Source organism: Xiphophorus couchianus, chromosome 4 (assembly GCF_001444195.1).
Source record: "Xiphophorus couchianus chromosome 4, X_couchianus-1.0, whole genome shotgun sequence".
Lineage (NCBI taxonomy): Eukaryota > Metazoa > Chordata > Actinopteri > Cyprinodontiformes > Poeciliidae > Xiphophorus > Xiphophorus couchianus.
Genome location: NC_040231.1, coordinates 26,421,879 through 26,443,401, shown reverse-complemented (window position 1 = coordinate 26,443,401; position 21,523 = coordinate 26,421,879). Strand labels below are relative to the sequence as shown.

Sequence of the window (21,523 nt, the reverse complement as noted above, 5' to 3'; positions counted from 1 at the left end):
GTTTAAACAGACATAATAAAACGACGAGAGATTGATCTATTTTTTTACTGAGCTCAAAGAGTTATAAAATCTTCAGAAGGCATCTTCCTTAAGGCAGATTTCAGGTCAGATTTCTTTCTGTACCATTAATAGTAACAGACAGTGAATCTATTAAGAATGAAAAGAAAAAAAAAAAAAAAGACATCAGGCGCTCACAGGAAGAAGACGGAGGAAGAATGAGACACCAGGGGTTCTGGAACGGGGTGAAACCTGAGCTACAAAAACAAGACAGCTGAAAGGCTCTTTGCTTTCCAGCTCTTCCATGTGGGAAAACTCTGCTTCAGTGTCCGAAAGGAGGAGAAAGGCGAATTAAAGGAGGAAATATTGTTCCTAAATTAGCCGCAAAACAGTCGTGAACTTCAAAGTATCAGATGTACTTTTTTCCCCTGCTATGATGAAATCAATTGAACAAAAAACAGGAGTTATGATCGAATCAAGACGCACTCCAGAAACCTTTGATTCATAGCATTAATATGATGGGATGCGACAGAAAGGTCACACGGATAGATTAGTGTTGCTTTAAAGTCTCAGGCTGCCTGAGGAATAAAACCTCCTCTTATCTGTGCATATCTAGATTTGTCTTCATGTTTCTTCTGGTTCATACCGTCCTCATTGCGGTTTTTTCTGGCTTAATCAAACGGCCTCTTTAAGATGTCTTATCATCACTTGATTTAATTTTAATATGAAAACCGTGGCGAGAAGCAACAGTGCGAGGATACACAAATCCTGGGCCAGCGTTTTAGGTTTTACAGCTGATGGGAGTTTCAGGGTTTTTAGCATGAAGACAGAACGGAGGTCTCAGTTGGAATGAAACCAGAAACTCTGCTGTCGTGTCAGCATGTCTGCCAGTTTTGCTTCAGCCAGCCAAACGCACTGGATGAACTTTTTCACAGAGAAACAAAAGGAAAAGAGAGAGAGAGAGAGTTTCTGAAGCAATGAAACAGTGATACTACTGTAGACGACTCACTTGCATTCTTCGTCCAGCAGGTGGAACAGCGCTGTGGGCTTCTTGCTGATCAGGCTGATGCAGCCCGTATTGTCGATGTAATCGATGTTCCTCCAGCTGATGCCCTCTGCTCTGTACTCCTCCTGCAGGGTCACATAAAGACAAAAAGAAAGCCAAGCGTCAACGCTACCTGACCTTTAGCCGTTTGGTTGGATAAGGTGTGTTGTTAGGTGGGATTGGGTTCAGATCCTACTTTAGGTTATTTTCAAATATCGGTAAATCTGAGCACACATGAGGGGCACATCAGGGCTCCACTCATGGCAACTTTTATTCATCATCTACATGATTATCTTAGTTCAGATTGTGGAGTTCTATGATATTAAGGTGTCTGCATACAGTATGCTGATGACATACAACTTTATATTGATGGGATGGGAAAGAAATTCCTCCAACTCAGTGTTTTTGGCTTTAATAAGCAAGGCAAGAAGTCAACACTCATCTAAACAGTATACGGCAAAAAATAGGTGTCAGCATGGACCTCAATTAAAAAAAACAAACAAATAAGGTCTCTAAATCAGCATACAACCACCTTAAAAGATTAAAAGAAAAATAAACAGTTTTCTATTAAAACAAGACAAACACTGATGCATGTTTTCGCTTTAAATTGGCTTGGTTAGTGTAATAAAATCTTCTCTAGGAAAAAAAATAATCTAACAACTTATTTAAAATTCTGCTGCCAAAGTCTCAACAAACAGCAAGAAGATAAATCATCTGGCTCCCAGTATGTAAAATCTTGTTGATGGTCTAGTAACTTTTTTTTAATTTATTTATTTTGAACATGATAGTAGTATAGAATCACACACACGAACAAGGAAAAGACAAATGTTTTTGTACTACAATAATCTTAAAATGCTCGAAAAAAAGTAGGGAGAAGTAAAGATGATCAAAATAATGAGCCATTATTTGATTAAATCTGCATTTTAGTGTTTCCTTCCATTTATTTGATGCTTTCGTGCATTTTAAAGTGTATTTGGATTATTTCATGTTTTGGTGTTTTTAAAGCGTCTTTTCTCTGTTACTTTGTTTTCCCGCAAAGTACTCCAACTTACCCCATGCTTCAGCTATCAGAGAATATTCATTTACCTCACGAGAGTATCAGTTATTTACACGTCAAGTTTATAATTTACCCAATTAAAGCAACATTCACAGGCTTTGTCTGACCTCTCTATGCTTTCTTATTCGGAGAAACGACGTCTTCCCCAGTTTCATGTCTTCCTGGGAAAGACATTTATCCAACGAAGACCTTAATCCAGGAGAGGTTTAATAAAATGACTGTATTTTTTCTCTTGCTTCTCTTGTTCCTGCCCTGGAGTCAGGAAGCAAAAAAAACCCAAAAACTAATTGAGTGTAAGGAATTGTTTATTCCGTCTGTGTGCAGGAATGTGAAGTTCACAGGGGAAAAATATGCAACAACAAAACTTTAACTTCAATGTGCTGCAAAATAAAACAGTGGAAATTAGATCCACGAGTTTTAATATGAACATAATGATGTCAAGTAGTTAATGGAGCAATATCTCGGTATTTTGCCTGCTTTTCATAGAAATAAATGAATAACATGAAAAATAAATAAGTCAAACAAGTCATTTTTGAATTTTTCAATTTTAAAAGAATGTCTGGCTTAAAAGATAGCACTTTATTAATTTCATAAAGTAGATCTAAAGACATGCACTGTGAGTACAATATCCTGGACCATACACTCCTCCTCCTTCACAAACCACAGCTGAGTAATTACCCAAAGAAGCTGAGTCAGCTCCCTTCTGACTCACAAAACGAATATTATCTGCTCCATATACTTTCAACCATGCACCGTTATACTGAATGAGGAACAGGTGTTTGCTAGAATGTTTCAGATTTTTACTATAGAAATTACCCCTTTTTAGAGTTTTTTTTTTACTGCCTTAAATGTGTTTAATGAAACAACAGCAGCACTTATGCTTCTCTATTGATGGCCAGCATCAACATACAGTAAATGTGAAACCTTCAGCTCCTCTGACTCGATACTTTGTGTTGTAATCTGATGTTTTGGAGAGATTAATCTACACCAATTTTGCACACTTGTTTTGAATTTTCTTTGCAAAATAACCAAATCTGGATATCCTATAATTATGAATATTGGTTTTCTAGCCTGGCTGAATATTCTGAAATGAATTTAGGTCTGGACTTTGACTGGGCCATTCTAACACAGTTACAGATTGATCTACACTATTTCATTGCACCTATGGTCACTTTAACTCTTCCACATCCTTTAATAGTTAGAATATTGCAATGTACTCAGCTGCATCCATCCTGACATCAATGTATGTCAGTAAGACTTCATATGTATGCAATATAACTACAAACTCAAGGGTTTGTCACAGTGAGGGTGACAAAAGATATAATTTGGAAGAAATTCAGCCTAGTTTTACCAAAGTTACACAGTCCCTGTTTCTCAAGGGCGCAAAGACGTTCACAAAATCATCTGTAGTGATGAACTTAATCTTCAAGATGATTCAGAGCAACAAAATAATATCCAGAAGGATATTTATAAAAGAAGGCGTGATGGAAAATTCAGAGAAGTCTGTAAAAGCTCTCAAATCCCAAAATTTGATGAACAAGTCAGGTGTTAGTCTTTATAAAAAGTGTTATATCACCAACAAAAGATCTCAAGTTACAACCTTTTTATTCTGGCATTTGAGTGCATGTGCATGCAAGCACAAATGTGTCCATATATGTGTGTGTAGTCGTGTTGGGGTGTGTGTGTGTGTACAAAAGTATGCATGCGAGTGTTGCGTTGGTAGTGGGGTCTTCAAATTTTTGATGGTGTAGGAAATGGGGGCTCTCAGGTTGGGAGCCACTGCTCTAAAGGATATGCTTTGCACCAGAGTGACTCAGAGGTCGACAGATGAATAGAAACACTGTAACTGTAGAGGAGGGTGTGAAGCAGGCCTCATTGGAAACATGAAGCAAAGCAGCTTTTGGACGTTTTATCTCGGCTGAATCACTACCAGAGACTGACTCAGTGGAGCCCATTGATTTTTCCACTCTAATAAAGCTCTTTTGCACTCGCCGGCTAGTGAAGGTCCGTTTTCCACTCTGCTGGCCTGTTTTTTTCATTCAATTATAACCGGACGTTATGTCACAAGCAGATGCAATTTGGTATCAGAACCAGCTGTGATATTAAATCAAAAAGTTTACATTGAAGTCTAAAGACAAAGAAATACAATACAGAGTCACTGCTATAGTATTACACTGGCATACCACTGACTGGAGCAAACACTACACTAAAAGTCTCAAAATCCGCACTGTAACATTTGCACTTTAACTTAGCAAATGGTGCAGCCCAGGACAAAATACTTCTAAATTGAATTGCTAATGTATATTTTTATGTATTTATTTTTCAAGAATTTATATTGCTTAAGGTTACATTTGATTAATATTTAACAAATTGGATGGAGTAGCTTGTCAACACTGTAACAAGCTACTCCCCTTGGCAATCAACAAAGTATATTATATTCTAACCCAGTAATTATAATTTAAGTCATTCAAAATAAAAAATAAAAAATAAAATATATATATATATACTGTATATATCTCACTGGGGCTCAGAATTACATTTTCTAAAATCAGATCTTAAAACTTTCTGAAAGACAGTTTTCACACATCTTGATGTACAGCAGCAAAAACAAACAAAACAAAAAACGATCGTATTATAAAAATGGTTTCCCTCATGATAATTTCCGATTAGCCGAGGCAATTTATTCCAAGTACAACACAAGCTAAATATTGTCGATATTGAGCAAACTAAGGCACCAAAAGAGTTTGTAATTTGAATGCTTTACACTGAAAATATTGAAATCTGGAGCTAGCGTTTCATACGCTTATGGAAGCTGGTTGGTAGTGGGGGCGTGTCTAGAGCAGACATCAAAGTTGTGGCACGCAAAGCAAAGCCGTCTCCAAAGCAAAGAGTCAAGTGATAAGTTGTCGGGCAGTAACTGGAGCCAGACAGTCAGTCAAAACAGTACATAAAAGTCAGCACTTAGAGGATGACTTATAGATGCGTATTACAGCTTTATCAGCCCTTGATGGACTTTTCTGCGTAGGCTAGCAGGAGGCTAAGTGGTTAGGTTGTGCAGTTACATGTGGGGTAAACAAATGTTACTGTCTGTACTAATGAGAAGATGCCCTCATTGGTTCCGTGATATCTGTGCGTGCCATCAGGACATAGATAGGAAACTTTCCTGAAATCATGCCAGTCACACACAGTCTGCCAGAGGAAAAGATGGATGTACTTGGAGTGGCACCATAACTGAAATGACTGGACTGGTGACGCACAATGATGTATTCTGTCCAGCAATGATTGTTTATCCATCTGGACCTGCCAAAGCAGAGAACCAATCCTACCAATGCTTAAAAGACACAAACTGACTTTTGCTTCTGACCTCATGGTGTGGGGAGTCGAAGGGTGTTGACTTCTTACTCTGGTACAGTCCTTCAGCTAGAAAACACATGGCTTGTGTGCCTACATCCTGCCAGTGCCTGTTGATCTACTGGGAGTTTTATAAGTGTCTCTGGTTTACAGAGAATGGTTAAAAAATGAGAGAGCAAACCGATGTAGCCAGGAAAAGCTACACTGATGAAAATGTGTTGTTGATGCCAAAGGAAAGTGGGCAGCCTTGATCAGCCAATCAACCACTCATAGCAATCAAGGTAGGCAGTATACCCTTTTTGCAAACACAACACATTAGTTAACCTTGAAACACAGCGGCAGAACAGTCAACTACAGTCCGCACAGGCTCACCAACACTGGACAATAACAGATTGAGGAAACATTGCCACTTATATGGCATTCATTTATGTGGTAAAATCAGAATTGGGTTGAACTATATGAAAGTATGGTTCCATCATATTGTGCATCAAACGTTCAGGCAGGTATTGGTGGTGGATATTTTCATGGCACAATTTTGACCATTAGTACCAACTGAGAATCATAAAGCACTAAAACTTACCTTAGTGTTGTTGCTGACCATGCTAACAGGGTACCAATCTTCTACTACCAGCAGTATAATGCACCATGTCAAAAGGCATAATACGAAACCTGGTTTGTGAACCCATCAATGACCTGACTGTACTCCAATGTCATATCAGATCTTAATCAAGAAGATTTTGGGATGTGGTGGAACATGAGATTTGCATCATGGGTTTGTATAGATGACAAACCTCCAGAAAGTGTGCAATGCCATGATGTTAGTATGGACCAGAACCTCTGAGTAATGTTTCTGACACCTCACTGAATCCATGCCACAAAGGTTGGATTTTGTGGAGGCAAAATGGGGTTTAACACTAGAAGTGTTAACAGGTCGTATCAAGTGTACTTAACAAGATAAAGAGTAAAAGAGTAGGAATGCTGAATGGGTATCAACAAAACAAATTCAAAATTTAATTTCAAAAAACAAAAAAAATATCATGTGAATTTTCTCTAAACAATATATATATATATTTTACTGTATATATACACAGTATATACTGTATATATATATATATCATTTGGCAGAGTTTACACAGATTTCTGCTAAACACAGGAAGCAGAAATCTTAGTCTCAACATATCTCAATTTGAACTGAACAATGCTACACATAAAGACTCTTGCTCTTTTTTTTTTCAATCAATCTTCAATAAAAAGATAAAAAACAAAATGTTTGGCGAGTCATTTTTTAACCTATCGGTCCGATGAGCAGATCTGAACTGACATTAAAAAGTACTATTTATTTCAATATTGTTGCTGTCTGTGTTTCTGAATTGGTTGGCCGTGTGACAATGATAATGATGAAGTGCAGGCTTAGCTAAAGCAGAGAAGTGTCAGCGTTAATGTTAATTTATGTAAATAATGGCTATTGGCATGACAGCAATCTCAATATCGTCACACATTTTCATTTCTGTGAGTCGCTACATTTTACACATAGAGCAGTAACTGGAGCAGCTTGTTGTTTGACTAAACAGTGTAATTCTGCATCTGCTGACAGGCTTTAAAAAGGGGCCCAGGGAACCAAACATGTCCAGGCAGGCCGCTGATTCTAAGTAAACACAATGTAAACCTGTAGGCAAATCTTAAATCATGACTTTAAAAGGCCTTTGAAGTAAATCAGATCACTTAGGAGGGCTTGTATCTTCAGCTGGGTAGTCACAGGGGATATAGTCTTAGCTTTTCTACGCGGTTGCACAATGCAATGACAAGAACCTCCATTGTCAAAAATTTCACAGAAACGGCCTCTGGCATCAGTGCAAGCAAGTTGCTTTTAGAACGTTGTTGAAATAATCGTTGTGTAATGAAACTGTAAATCACTTCAGGTCCTGTTACGGCAGATAAACAGATCCTCTGAACTATTTACATTTTTAGTAGGAACACCTTCTTCTGATTAAGGAAAAAAAAAAACATAACCTACCTGTTCAAGCTTAAAGATGTGCTGGTTGAAGTAATGCTGAAGACGCTCGTTGGCAAAGTTGATGCAGAACTGCTCGAAGCTGTTGTTCTCGTAGTCCTCGAAACCGAAGATGTCGAGAACACCAATGGACAAGATCTGAAGTACAGAAAGAAGAGAAAGAAATGACCAAAATGGACATTTTCAATTTGGAATGTACTGAAATCTGGGACAAAAAGTAGCAATTTTATAAAATGTAAATTTCCTTTGTTTATAAAAAAAAATAAATTGAAATTCGAATCGCGAGGGCTTCAGTTTCATTTTACCTTGGTGGTCTCCTCCAGGTCTTTATTGTTCAGCAGAGCGTGGTTGATCCTGAAGACAATCCAGTCAAACAGAGCACTGTACAGAGACTTGGCCATCGAGTCTCGCACCGTACCAGCCTGAGAGGAGGAGGAACGCAGTGCAACACTCAGCTAGAGTCTGCTGAAAAATGCACAGAGCCATCTAATCTATTATTGCCGTGCTCATTCTTAGAGTATTTGATATTTTAAGAATGTATGGGTTTCTTGTGATGCCTAAAGAGGAGAGAAGTAAGAGGAAGTGGCAAACTGAAGGTTTTTTTTAATTTTACAAAACTGAAAAAATAGACTAACTATGGTTTAAATATGAAAAATTATCAGACTTCTAAATACTGAGACAACAATTACACAGCACTAAAATATGCATCTCCCTTCAACTTTTTTCAGAAACTTAAATGCATTTATTTAGGCTTTATCTGGAAAACAACAACAAAGTAGTAAAGCACATAAAGCAAAGTTAATTTATAGAGCAATATCCAAAGCTTTTCTTAAAACTCCCTTCAGTCCATTATTTAAAGTACTAAACACTAAGTCTTACATTTCCAATCAAACTATTTGCTCCTCGTCACATTCGTCACCTGGTAAAGATCAGATCCGATAAGTGTCTCTTTATACCTGATTTTATTGTTAGTGTATTCTGATAATAACAATCACCTTCTCCTGCTTCACGCAGAACGAGCTAACCTTTCTGACATTTAGATTTCAAAAATGGTACCAAGAATATTTTTAAATCAGTGTAGGAAACAAAAATATTTTTGTTTCCCCCAAACTGAAAATCTTTTCGCCTTATGTTATTAGCTTTTGAGAGATTCTGACCTTATTTCCTTCTTCTAAGTCAAAATAAAATGTTTTAAAATCTAAATCTGCTGAAGGTATGAATTATTTTGGTTATTAATTCAGTATTTATATCCTCCATTCACAGGCTGAAAAAAATCCTCAAACAGCAGAGTAAATCTGAAGGGATTTAGAGTGAATCTATTGTTTGCATCAAAACCACATTTGTCGATGCAATGGCAGAATTTAGCGTCCTGTAGATTTTGATTTATTGCTGGTACTGTTCAACTTTCCCCTCTGGGGGTGGTTTATGATTGCTTTTTTGTCTTTAGACATACATGTGGTTAATCTTTTAAAATGCTTAGTGACCCTTTTTTTGCAAGGCTAAGTTTAAAAATCGAGAAGCAAATTGTAATGGGGCTCCCAGTTTTTGCGTTTTAACGTAGGAGTCGAAATTTAAGACAACGTCCCAGAGTCACCCCTCGAGTTCACTCCAAGACACATCTGTGTTAGACATTAGAGCTCAGCAATCTGTATCTGACTTTGTGGCAGCTTTTGTATTTAACAGTCATAAAATATGCTGAAAAATGGGACCAGAATATTGAGAATAAAAGTGATTTATATGACAGGGTAAAATATAAAATTCAGACAAAGCGGACTTTGAAGAGATTTTTTTGTTTTATTTTATTTTTAAATGTTACATTTCTGCTTTAAAAATCAAGCTTTTGAACTTTCACCTGACAATAAATCCCTTCAACATAGTCATGTCATGTCTCCAGTTGCTCAATATGGATTTATGACAATGTATAATATATTTCAAAAACTATAAACGGCAGAAAGGAGAAAACGCACTGATAGTGGGAACTTGGCCCAGATGAGTGCAGACTTTCTGCCATGCTGCATTGTGTCACAGCAGAAAGTCCCACAAACACTACAATGCACTCTGATTATTCTTCTGTAATTGTGATAACAGCTGCACTGTCATTTTATTGAAACAGTTTGATTCAATAAAATGAATCACACTGTTGTCAAATATTCTGGGAAGATTTGACCTTCCTGTAACACCGAGTACAAGCCGCAGAGCAACTTCCTCACAGTAAAACCTCCCTTCCTCGAAATAATTAACCCGACTGTTTATTTAACACACTCGCACCAAATATGTCTTCACTACGCCAGGAAAGATATTACCTTTCTGCTTTAGTGATCTGAGAGCTTTTCATTACTGGAAGGAAGGATGATGTAAAGCATTCACGATCGAGACCAAAATGGAGAGAACATACGAGTTGACGTCTTTTAAGTTTTGTTTTGCATTATTGCAGTCAAAAGGGAATGAGGCTGTCGGAGCAATATTTACACAAAGACCACCCAGTGAGCTCCCATAGCAGTCACTGTTTGTTCATTTAGAACGATGCCTAAATATCCAGCACGTCATTACGAGCTTTGGTGGGAATATTTAACACAACATTGGATTTCTCGGATGCCGAGACACAGTAAGGAAGAAAAATTATGTCTATATCGTTGCAAATATTGAGAGGAAAGTTGAAATAGTTGCTAGAATCTGTCATTTCTGATGCCTTTAATCTGTAGACCGTGATGTGTGTTTATTTTTAGAGCGTAGATCTCAATGAAAAGTATGTATTCCCTTCTCCCTGAGCATGCTGAAAGACTTTGTGATGTGATGATGATGATATGTGTGTGTGTGGCTGCAGACTGAGGGAGCCAGCAGGAGGAGATCCGGTGCTGGTGCACCCTGTCCTGTAAACACGGCCGGGTCAAGTTCAAAAAGACCCGCAGCTACGATGAGAGGGCCGACCAGCTCCCTTTAGTAGAACAAGAAGTCACTCAGATGTACAACTGAGCAAGTAGCTTTGTCTCTGTATGCTAAACCAGTCACCAAATGGGTTACACTGTACTAACTTTGCAGTAAGTATCCAAGTTTGATGATGCAACAACTCGTTTGCAAAGTGAAATTAATCTAATATCTTCAGCATTTTGTACTTTCTCAGCCCAAAAGTTGTGAGGGAACTAATTTCTGCCTGACGACAGCCGTCAGAAATAAAAAAGTAAAGAATGATGGCCAATATTTCACCCGTCTAAAAATAACAAGTGTTGATATAAACAGGAAGAAGGGTTTCTAAGACATTTCAGGAGATGATTTGATGACCTAGCTTCCCTCTAAGGTCCTCTGAAGACTTCAGTTCGCACATGACCAATCACAGCTCTACAGCATAGGACCAATACTTTCTTACTGACCCAGAAATCTGCTAAGCTTAAAACAAAAATGTCCAGGACATTTATTCAAAATCTATTAGGTGTTTGGGGAAACTGGAAAGTAGCTGCAATCTCACCTCAGCCAGCTTGTAGGGAACAATCAGCTTCTCTCCCACTGTCACCGTCTTCCTTGTTGTCAGAGCTTCGAACAGCATCTCCTCTTTGACCTGGTAGCAACACAGACAATGGATCAAAATCGTGACTTTCCTGCCACTTTCTATTAGGTTTGCCCTGATTGTAGTTTTTTTGACATTTTATTTTGTCAGAGAAGTCGCTAAATATAGTGACAAAGTCGCTAAGTTGGCAACAGTGGGGTGACTTGGTAACCATTCCCATAGTGAAACACTGAGTGATGTTAGAAAAAGAACCATGTACATGCAGACATGACCTGGCGGGAGGGTCTGAGAGTCACGTCTCTGTCATGGCAGAGCAAACGTGGAGAGTGGCTGACTTTCAGATCTTTGTGGAGATAGATTAAATCTATTTCATATGCAGGTAACGGCCAATCGGTAATCTCCCAAAATTAAGAAAATTGGGGATGACTTTTTACTCTATCCATCCTGTATCCATTTATCAATCCAGCTGTGCATACCGTTGTTTTTAAATTATGAACACATCCATTCTTATTAAGACCTACTAATTAATTCATTTGTCAGCCAATACATCAGTTTGTTTGACCATCACCCATCTCTTTGAGCATGTACTTAAAATTCACTATTTGTACATTTTGGATTTCAATTTTTTCTAAAAACAGCTCAAGTGCTTGAAGAAAGAAAAGAAAAAGTCAAATCATTTTTGACAGTAAGTTTAAGTTTTTTGGTGTCTGGAAAATGAGTCATTTAAAAATGTTTCCAAATGATAAGTCACAATCAGCAGGCACTGCTCCACCATAGCAACCTCAGCAAAGCCCAGCCCATCACCTAGCAACGCAATCGGAAATCAAGCCCATTTGGTCAGCTGGTTTTACTGCTGCATGTGCTGCATAATGGCTGCTGGAAAAAGCAAGTGTTTTGTCTTTGACTTACCATCCAGAAAACACTTGGTTGTGCAGGAGGCTCTACCTCTGGTTTACAAAGATGTACTGTTGTGCAATTGTGCATCTGTTTGCAGCCATTTTCATGTGTGAGTGTAAAGGATGAGTGGGAGGTAGGATTTAAAGTGACAAGAGGACCTAAAACAGCTCATTCTGAAAGGAGCTCAAAATAGGCAGAACTGACCAAACTAACATCTCATCATCTAAGAATGATTTTGTGCAAAAAATGTAACGAGTATATTTTGTACAGAGTATAGACCTATCCTAATCTGTTCAAGGAAGTAAAGCAGGTGATCCTTAACAAAAGCAGTGAGGATTTAAAGTTAGTTTCAGATAAGAAGTAAAGTAAAACTTCTCTGCCGTACCTCCAGCAGCTCCGAGACAACAGGCAGCACCTCAGGGTTACAGATGTCGATGGAGTCGTCCCTGTAGGTCTTCCTCTTGTAGCGAATGTTTCCCAGGTGAAGGATGGCCGACAGCAGAGAAAAGATCCTGTTTCACACATCGTGGACAAACGGAAAACAATTTAACCCCGGTAAGAAAGCGTTAGGATAGCAAAGCCCCAACTGAACGGCGGTTTTCCTCCGTCACTCACTGTTTGCGCGTGGCGGGGAGAAAGCCCACCATCTCCATGGCCAGCTGGAGCCTCTCAAAGTCATGCTTCAGGTCCTCTCCTTCGACGGTGAAGCAGTCCTACAAGAAACAGAGCCTGGCTGTTATCAGCCCCTACATTCACTGGGAGCCATCAGGGCAAATTACTGTGAGCTCACTGAAGCCTGCTGACGTCCACTCGGCCTCAACGTGTCTTAGCATTCATCAAACTTATCACAAAAAGAGGCTTGGAATAGAGCTTTGAAATTTACTTTGTAACTGGGACAGAAAGAGCCAGGTTGCCTGAAGGAGTCAAAATAAGTGACTCATGCCAGAGCAGGCTGTGATTAGGACTCTCTGGGTCAAACCAGCACTCCCGCCTGATGTGCAGAGTGACTTGTGTGCACATGGAGTTGAAAATCTGGCCTGGCTTCCTCCTTAAAACGAGTCCACAGAAATTTGGCGAGTCGTCAAGAGAGCTGAGAGGGGACGTGATTTATGGCTTTGTTTGTGTTTAAGTGATGTATGACAAACTAAAATAGCAGAAAGGAGAAACGAGAAGCGTTTGTCTTTAGACAACAGCAGCAACGTGTGGAAAAGGGTGCAGATTTAAGGTCATGATTGGACGTAGCCGATGCTAAATTAGCACCGTACAGTACTTACACTAGAATCATGTAGTCACTGCAATTATGGGAAAAAAAAGAATCTGTCATTATAATGCTGCTAACATAGAATGCTTAGCAGTCAAAAATAGCTCAAGCAAAATGAAATTGTGGCTGAATCTGGGTTTGCTTGTTTATGAGTGGAGGATAAGCTAACCACAAAGTTAGCATAGCTTCACAAATTCATCATAATTTAAAATCTTTAACTGCAGCAATGATCACAAACCGTAACTCTCTAATTTCAATCAATCAGAGCAGAAACTCCGCCTGACATTACCGCAGAAAGAAACCACCTCTAAACTCTTTGTTGTTTCTTTAAACTGAGTCAGACTTCCTTCTGATCCTTTAGAAGCGTTGTTGATCAGAAGTTCTCCAGATTTCCTGAAGGTCTGAAAGATTTTTTGGGGGGGGGATTTTGCACGACTTCACATCTTCTCCTCACTCATCTTTTGCCCATTCCAGCATTTTGTGGGACCATGTGGTAGAACAAAATGAAGTAAAAAAAAGTGGAGAACAAATTAGGTAGTTCTACAGCGGATGATTGGAAAGCTGTGTCTTTAGCAAATAGTAAAGATTAATCATTTAGTTGATTAACTATCAGCATATTGGTGTTATTAAACCATTTAAAATCTGCCAAGGCGTGCTACCTTTGATATTTTTTTTACTGATTTAACTAAAATATGTTGGAACAGATTGTTTAGTTGTGGAACAGATGTTTTAAAATCAGGTTGTGTTAACACAACATGGTTTGTTACAGGAGATTAGGAGTCTGTAGATTACTCCTAAGTTACATTTAAATCCTCGCTTTAGCTAATTCACATCTTCCAACTATTATTTTTCATACCATTGTACCCGAGTATTGGGTATAATTTCTCGCTGTAGTTCAGCAACAAGCTATGACTCTCATATGACTTCATTTTATTCTATATTATTAAATATCTCCCAGTAGTAGATATTATTCGCTGGCTCAACGTCACATTTCCTTGAAGCAAATTCAGTAGAGAAAATTACTCTAAATGATTGGTTGTCGGATACAAAAGGGTTAATGGCTCAAAACTGCAAAAGTACAAAATGGCAAAAGATTATTTAAATTACAAAAATAAAAAAAATTTAAAAATTCTGAAATCTTCTTGACTTTATAATAATTTCAGGGACTGGACTGAAACAGCCTGAAGAATTATTAATCAAGACATAAAAAAAAATATTGTTGTTTCCCCGACACTCTTCTAAAGTTTTACATCTTTACTTAAATTTTTCATAACTTTTCAAACACAAGGACATTTGTAATAAGACGGTGCACTTTAGCAATATTTTAAAGTGGAAAACGAGAATGGGGAAAAAACAGAAAGGAGAAAACACAAATACCAAATACACAACCAATTACAAGCAATCGTTTTTGATCACCAACCTTCACCAATCCAACATTTCCACAGTGAGTGTTAATTCACCCAGGTCTAAAAACTGAACAGATATGGGTCATTTTACCAGGGTCATGTTTCAAAAAGTTATGTTTTCAAAACTGCTAAAACGTTTAATCACTTTGCTTTTGAGATTTTAAAGCCCCTTTCACGCAAGTTTTGTCTGGCTGCATGGTGCATAATGCTGCACACTTTGGGTCAGCTGGCTGAAAGATGGACAAACTGGTTGTTCCATAATCATAAAAAAGAACAATGTTTTAAAATATTTCTGGGTGCATAAAACAGTCAGTAATGAGTACATGGGTGGATTAAATAATGCTCTGTTTACAGTGGAAATGCTGGATTGGGAATGATCAAAATCAAAACAGGCAGAGAGAGCTACTATGACTAGACATACCAGCATTACGTAGAGAAGCAGCACAATGGAGGGGAAGGCAAAAACAAACCGAGCTAAAATAAACACAAGTCAACCCAAACCAGGAAATACCCCAAAAAGCAACAAAACCAATGAAGGAAAGGGGCTTTGAGGAGAGGCTGTGCAGGAAAGGTGTGGCTTTCTCCCAAAGCGTTCAGGTGACATTAAATCTAATCCCCTAACCCGAAACAGTGCAGATGGTCGACACTCAGCTGACGCTCATATACTGACCGGTTCACTCTCACAGTAACTGTCCCAGTGCGGACGGCTGCTTGTCTTTGTCATCTGGAAATGTTAGGGCAGAGTTCACAGGCGGCGGGGTCAGGGTTAGACGGCGGCATGTCAACAGAGAGGCTCAGACATTTCAACAGCAGCAGAATGACCAGCTCATCACAGTGCAGATTAATGCTTATTTGATCTGACTGAATAACATGATTAAAAGCGGAGGAGTAAACATCCATACACAGAAACACAGAGCAGATATTAGAGACAAACAGGGAAGAAAGCAGGTAAACGCATCCTTTCTTCATGTAGTAATCACAATAAATGATGAATTAATGCCTGTCTTAGCCATGACATTGTTTTTATTTCCTGTTCATAAAAATGTCTAAACAAAATAAATTAAGATTATGATAAAAAAAAACTTTACTATTCTAATATAATCTAATTTATAACAGAGCACAATGTTTCAGGTATTACACAAGAATTTTAAATTCACCTTCAAGTCCTGTTGTTTTAAAATAAACCAATTACAAGAAATTTTCTACAAACCAACCCTGCTTTATCTGTGCGTTCTGTCGCTGCTTCCAGCATCACAAAAGAATCAATCAATCAATCGTTGAACTCTTCGCTGTCTCATGACCACATGGAAAACAACGTGTGCAGTACATTTCTAAAGTCAATTAGTGAGTTCATCATCATTTGACCATCATCTCTCCGTTTATTAATCCATATAAATATGAATCCATCTGCTTTTCACTCCATCTATCTAAATGTGCATCTGTTTGTCTATCAATATTCATCCATCCATCCATCTATACATACTATGCATTTTCTTTAGGTGTAGTATTTAAAGCCTGAAGTCTACACAAATATTTGTAATAAATACATACATCACACATTTATGAAGAAAAAAAATATTTTAAAATGAAAAATGTATAGGAAGTGCAATCAAGACATGACTTTGTAGTTTAGAAATGATTGATACTAGGGGGAAAAATTGAAACTGGGAAGATGAGTGTGATACGGAATATGTAATTTCATGTAAATCTATAGTTCTCCAAATTAAAATGTAAAAAAAAAAAATTAATTTTTTTTAGAAAACTCTGGCAACAGGAATTGTGAAGGTTGTGTGTTTATAAATATTTGACTGATTACTATATAATCGACAGAGCTTGCACTTAAAATGAGTCGCTCATATGCAGTTTTTCATTAACGCTAAAACGAACAGGCTGCTTTGATTTAAAAATACAGAATCCACAAGGCTTAACCTGAACAAACATCAATTGAACTGCATCGCAGGAACAAATTTATGTTAAGAAAAATCCAAGTGACCCTACAGGACATATAATGAAAACTGACAAATTAAAGAAACTGCGATATGTCTGGACGGCTTGTCACAGCTGATGAGGTGGGGTTAAAGGAAATGAGCTCTTTCTGGTGCAAGAGACTGAGTTTCATTTTAAACTCCACAAAACAATGCGCTGAAGTAAACCAGTAGGATGTGAACAACATGCAGTACACGAATGTGTCCACATGTTTGCATGTGGACGCCGGTGGCTGGGAGGAATGGGAGGAATTCCCTGCTCTCCTCTGCGTAGGCGGAGGAGGAGGAGGGGGAACCAGGTCCCTGGTTGTCATATCGTGACTATGAAAGCCCAGAGGCGAAGAGGCAACAAGTTTTATAGGACATTCGCATTACGTATGTTTCATGTGTTTTTATGCAAAACTCGTTTTTGTGGCAAGGAACACACAAAGCTTTTTTTCCCCCTTTCTCTTATCCCGTTTTATGAGTCAGAAAGCATGTGCTGAAACCTACCTAACACATATGCAGAATCTATTATCACAAATACTCCCACAAAAGTAAAACAAATAAATTAAGCGGCTTGTGGAAGCAGACGAGAGAATTAAGATGGTAAATATCATGTGCTTGCGAAGGAAAGAGCAACTAGTTTGTGTTAAAAAGCCACCGAGAGCGTTTCCGTTGTGTCCCGACTTTTTGTTTTTCTGCGCCTGGACCCTGAGAATGATGAGCTGATGGCAGAAAAACTGAACAGAAAGTATGCTCAACACATGGGAAACATTTATTGTGCTATAAAAGCCTCTACCTGACTGAGGTAATGATATTCTTCAGGCTTCTTGAGGTGAAAGGCTTTTCTTTCTTCTTCACTCGATCCTGCCAGCAGGTAATAAAACACGTGGTAGTTTCTAAGAGAAAGAAGGGGAGGAAAGAAAATACTTCGTAAATATATAGATGGACGATTAAGTAAATAGTCTCAGAGCCCAGAAACACTTTCACTAAAACAGTAAAAAAATAAATATTTTTTTTGTAGTTTGAAATCCTTCGTTTTCCATCTCTGCAAAAATCAATCAGTTATTTGGTGAAATAGTTTAATTGCTCACACAGTGCAAGTGAGCAGTTTCACCTTAAATTTACAATACTCCCATTTAAAATTTAACAAGGTAGCAATCTCCTCAGATTTTTGATTTGTGGTTATATTGTGAATTTTTGAACATACTGCACCCTAAAATTGTATATATTTGTTGATGTGTGTCAGACATTCTGAATCCAATCTCAGTGTAGAGACGTACTTACCGCTCATTGTGCTCTTGATAGACCAGTCTCGACTTCTCCAAGAGGTATTTTTCTACATACGCCCTGTAAGAATAAAGCAATAGAAAATACAGCTGAGACCAAATTTCTTCAAGTCCTCGGATTAAAATGGAAACTTGCCATGAAGATTATTTTTGACTGGAAAAGAGTGAGATCTCATAAGATAAAAATAGAAATGAGAAAAACAAAAAGACATCTTGAAAATAATGTGTGCTATGCAGAAGGGCTGTTACGATCCGATATTGGAAATCGGTCCGATATCAGTAAAAAGAAAAAAAAAAAGAGCATCGGATTATATGGGCCTGCATTTTAAATCTTCGATATGGACCCGCTGATAGGGGTGCTCCGCTCCAGAATTCCACTCCAGCATTTCTAACCAGCAGGACTTGAGACCCGAATGCAGAATCATCGTTTGTTAATGACTATTGTTCTCTGAGCAATATCACTTGATCAAGCCTTTTCTAACATTCCACACTACAAAACAAGTAATAAAAGTGCGTTTGATTTGTGCCAATATTATATCGGGTCAATTTTAGTATGGGCCGATACTCAAAGCTGCAATATCTGAATCGTATCGGAAGGGAAGTATTATCAGGGACAGTCCTACTACTCAGAGAAAAATCTTTATTGGCAATACTGCAATCAAACTTTTCTTTTACTCTCTAGCCAGTTATTACATAATGCGGTTTTAATTATGTTTTATTACATCTCATTGCTACATAATGAGATGTTACAAGCTCCCTTCACAGAATCTCTGTCAGATTCAAGTCAGGATTCCTGCTGAGCCACTTTCAAATATCACTACTCACAGACACATGTTGATCAAATCAAAACGTCAGACTAAACATTCAAATCTACCATTGACAAATAATTTGTGTCCAACATTAGCTATGTAGAAAAAGTAGGTTTGCAGAAAGCAGTAAATACTTGTCTTCCTTACCCTCTCACAGTGCCGCTCTCCTGGTAGTTCACCTGAATGAACTTGCCAAAGCGACTGGAGTTGTTATTATGTGCTGTTTTTGCATTCCCAAACGCCTGCAGGGGGGGAACAGAAAGATGCGATCAGAAAAAAACGAAAACAGACAATACTGTAATTTTTTTTTATTTCACAGAAAGAGTCAGATTGAGTCAACTTTAGGTGTGGACAGTCTTTATGCGAATCGAGTGTGGCGAACGTTCACAGCCTCATGTCGGATTACCTTGAAGCGGTCAAGGTTAGAGAGGTTGGCGCAGCACAAACTTTGACGGCTCGGTTAAAACAATGTCATTCTGACGGAGATTAATAACATATTGCCAAGATGTCTTAAAGAAGGCGTCGGACAATTTGCCAGAAGAAGACTAAAGAAGGGCCAACAGGATAACGGGGAGTCTTCAGTGTGGCCGTGTGGAACATGTGTAGTGGTGGTGCTGCAATAAGACGGGCCAGTATTTCCCCTCACGGCTCTGTTTTTGTTGTATGGCTGCCTAGAGGGGAAGTAAGCTTTTTTTTTTTTTACCATATATAAACCCCACAGTTATTTGTAGCTCCACCACAAGTAAACAAATTCCTCTGCGAAGCACTAAGAGCTGTCTAAAGCCTCTCGTCTGTGAAAAGGGAAAACACCCCTCCCTGACCTCGCCCTTCACCGAACGCTGCTTACAAACTCGCTCCAAGAAACAGCTCCAGCTGTAATCAAAGCTATGACCACTCACTATTTGTCCCAATACGACCAGAACAGATTGAAGGAAAAATATCCTCACATTTATTTATCCCAGTATCCCAAACCTGCAGACTAAATAATGGTGCCCAGCAAGGCAGCAGCATTAAGTGAGGAGAAGGCTAGCTAAAGGTTGGTAGCATGTCAGGAGATGATGTTTACAATGCTCACTGGTCATGTAGCCTGGTAAACAAAGCGTAGTCCTTTGTTCTACACTTCACTTCATACAGAAGGTCTGGAGTCTAAACTTTTGAGAAATTATTGCTTGCTGGAGGCGTTGAACTTTTAAATGTTACCAATCACTAACGTTTGGCTGTGAAGTATGTAATGCACCAGTTCGATGCTATGATGCTCACCGGAAATTGCCTGCACTCTGAATAACCATCTGCCACTGTTGTTAACGTTAATTCGATATTTGGAAGCATGGCTAACACATACTGAACGGTTCCATTCACTTCTTCCACTGCCATTGCTAAAACTACAGGCAGACTACAATTCCAAAAGTCATCATTCACAACTTCTTCTGTTCACTGATTGGCCAGGTTCTACTGGAGGAATCAAGGTCAATGGGAGAAATCTCAGACAGAGCAGTGAAGTGAGAAGAAAATTGAGTAGGAAGGCAATGGTCAGGTTAATGGTCACCATGTTTGAAATGCTGGAAGTAGTTCTCCTGGTGTTACACCTAGTAGATATCATATTATCAAGAGAAACTTTGTTTACCACCAAGCTAAAAAACTTTAAGATTCTATTGGCCCACAAGGTCAAAATGAAGAACAGTGATCATATCTCTGCACGCCATGTGGCGTCGATATTTCCAGAGGTACTTGCTGTTTATGGCACACTCTCTCCGTGAACTGAGCTGACCTGCTTGGTTCAGTGACTGCAGGTCAGACGGGGACAGACTAACAACAGTTTCTTAGCTGATGATAAAAATTTCCAGCATCTTTAGCCAATAAAAACCAAGCACTCCAGCTCTCACACTGTCGTCAGGTCACGGACCCCAGGTATTGGGAGCATTTTTGGGCTTTTTGTTAACATTCAGCAGGAAGCAGGATGTGGGACAACTAAAACACAGAGAGCTGATTTATGTTTGAGCTCCGGTTCGTTCTTTCACCTGCTCTGTGTAACAAAGGTGAAGAAATCCAGATTCTTAACGCATGAGGAAATAGCTGGAGGGTATTTATGCCTCAGTAACATCCAAATTATTTGCAGAAGACCAATTAAGCAATCAATCAATAAATAAATAAATGCGTGAATTAAATTGAGAGAGATCTCAAAGAAAAGTTCTGATATGAGAAACTTCTCCTTAAATGACAAACATTTTAAATCGTTCTGCAGGCTTACTACAACGATTTATATGTGTCCATTCTCCTTCCTGCATGGCCTGTCAAGAACTATTTAGAAACCTCTCTATCACTACAGTCCAAAACTACAAAGCATTTGGGTAAAATAATACTAATAATAACATTTTTAAAAGATTATAATCTTCCCTGCTCTTGGTCCCACAGTGTTAGTGGGACAGCAGGACTGATTGTGTTTAGACAGACATGATTCCCACCACTTCAGTTACTCTAACGGGTCAACAACATTATTCTTGGCCTCAAACCACAGAGCGAGCCAAAAGGCAGAGCAGTGACAGACTTGAGGCGGTGCCAGGGTGTTCAGGGTGTAATGTGTCTGAGTGCAGGCTCACAGTCAGAGACGCTGCCACCAGAATGATGTTAAAACAATTTTTAAAAATCCTGGATGTCTGGCTTTGGATCAGTCATGCTGGGATATGATTTTTAGTTTTGCGTCAGAATTAAAAGTAATAGTTTTTCCCCTTTCTTTGATCCAAAAGATATTAAGGTAACATGATTTTAATCCAGCACCTCATTTTCAAATTAAAAGCTATTTATGCTGAAGACAGAGGCTTTCTGTGCTTTAATAAACTACCATCTTGTAAGTCCATGTCATGACCTGAATTTATTACTCAACAGAATAAAAGTGAGTCGCGCGACTCTTCCAAACCTGCATTTGTCTGGGAT

General features: G+C 38.5%; 1 protein-coding gene across 4 annotated transcripts in view; it reads right to left on the bottom strand.

The window, feature by feature from the left end:
- myo9aa (myosin IXAa) overlaps window positions 1-21,523 on the bottom strand; it is a 115,246-nt gene that overhangs the window by 38,515 nt on the left and 55,208 nt on the right. For 3 of the 4 annotated variants that reach the window (XM_028014193.1, XM_028014190.1, XM_028014192.1), the window contains exons 3-12: window positions 18,740-18,834; window positions 17,782-17,844; window positions 17,294-17,393; window positions 15,198-15,251; window positions 12,476-12,573; window positions 12,246-12,372; window positions 10,925-11,014; window positions 7,767-7,883; window positions 7,465-7,599; window positions 1,007-1,128 (exon numbers count right to left, since the gene is read on the bottom strand). In XM_028014193.1, coding sequence (XP_027869994.1) covers window positions 1,007-1,128; window positions 7,465-7,599; window positions 7,767-7,883; window positions 10,925-11,014; window positions 12,246-12,372; window positions 12,476-12,573; window positions 15,198-15,251; window positions 17,294-17,393; window positions 17,782-17,844; window positions 18,740-18,834 — 1,001 coding nt within the window. The remainder of the gene's footprint in view (window positions 1-1,006; window positions 1,129-7,464; window positions 7,600-7,766; window positions 7,884-10,924; window positions 11,015-12,245; window positions 12,373-12,475; window positions 12,574-15,197; window positions 15,252-17,293; window positions 17,394-17,781; window positions 17,845-18,739; window positions 18,835-21,523) is intronic. The other variant, XM_028014191.1, reaches the window with a different exon arrangement.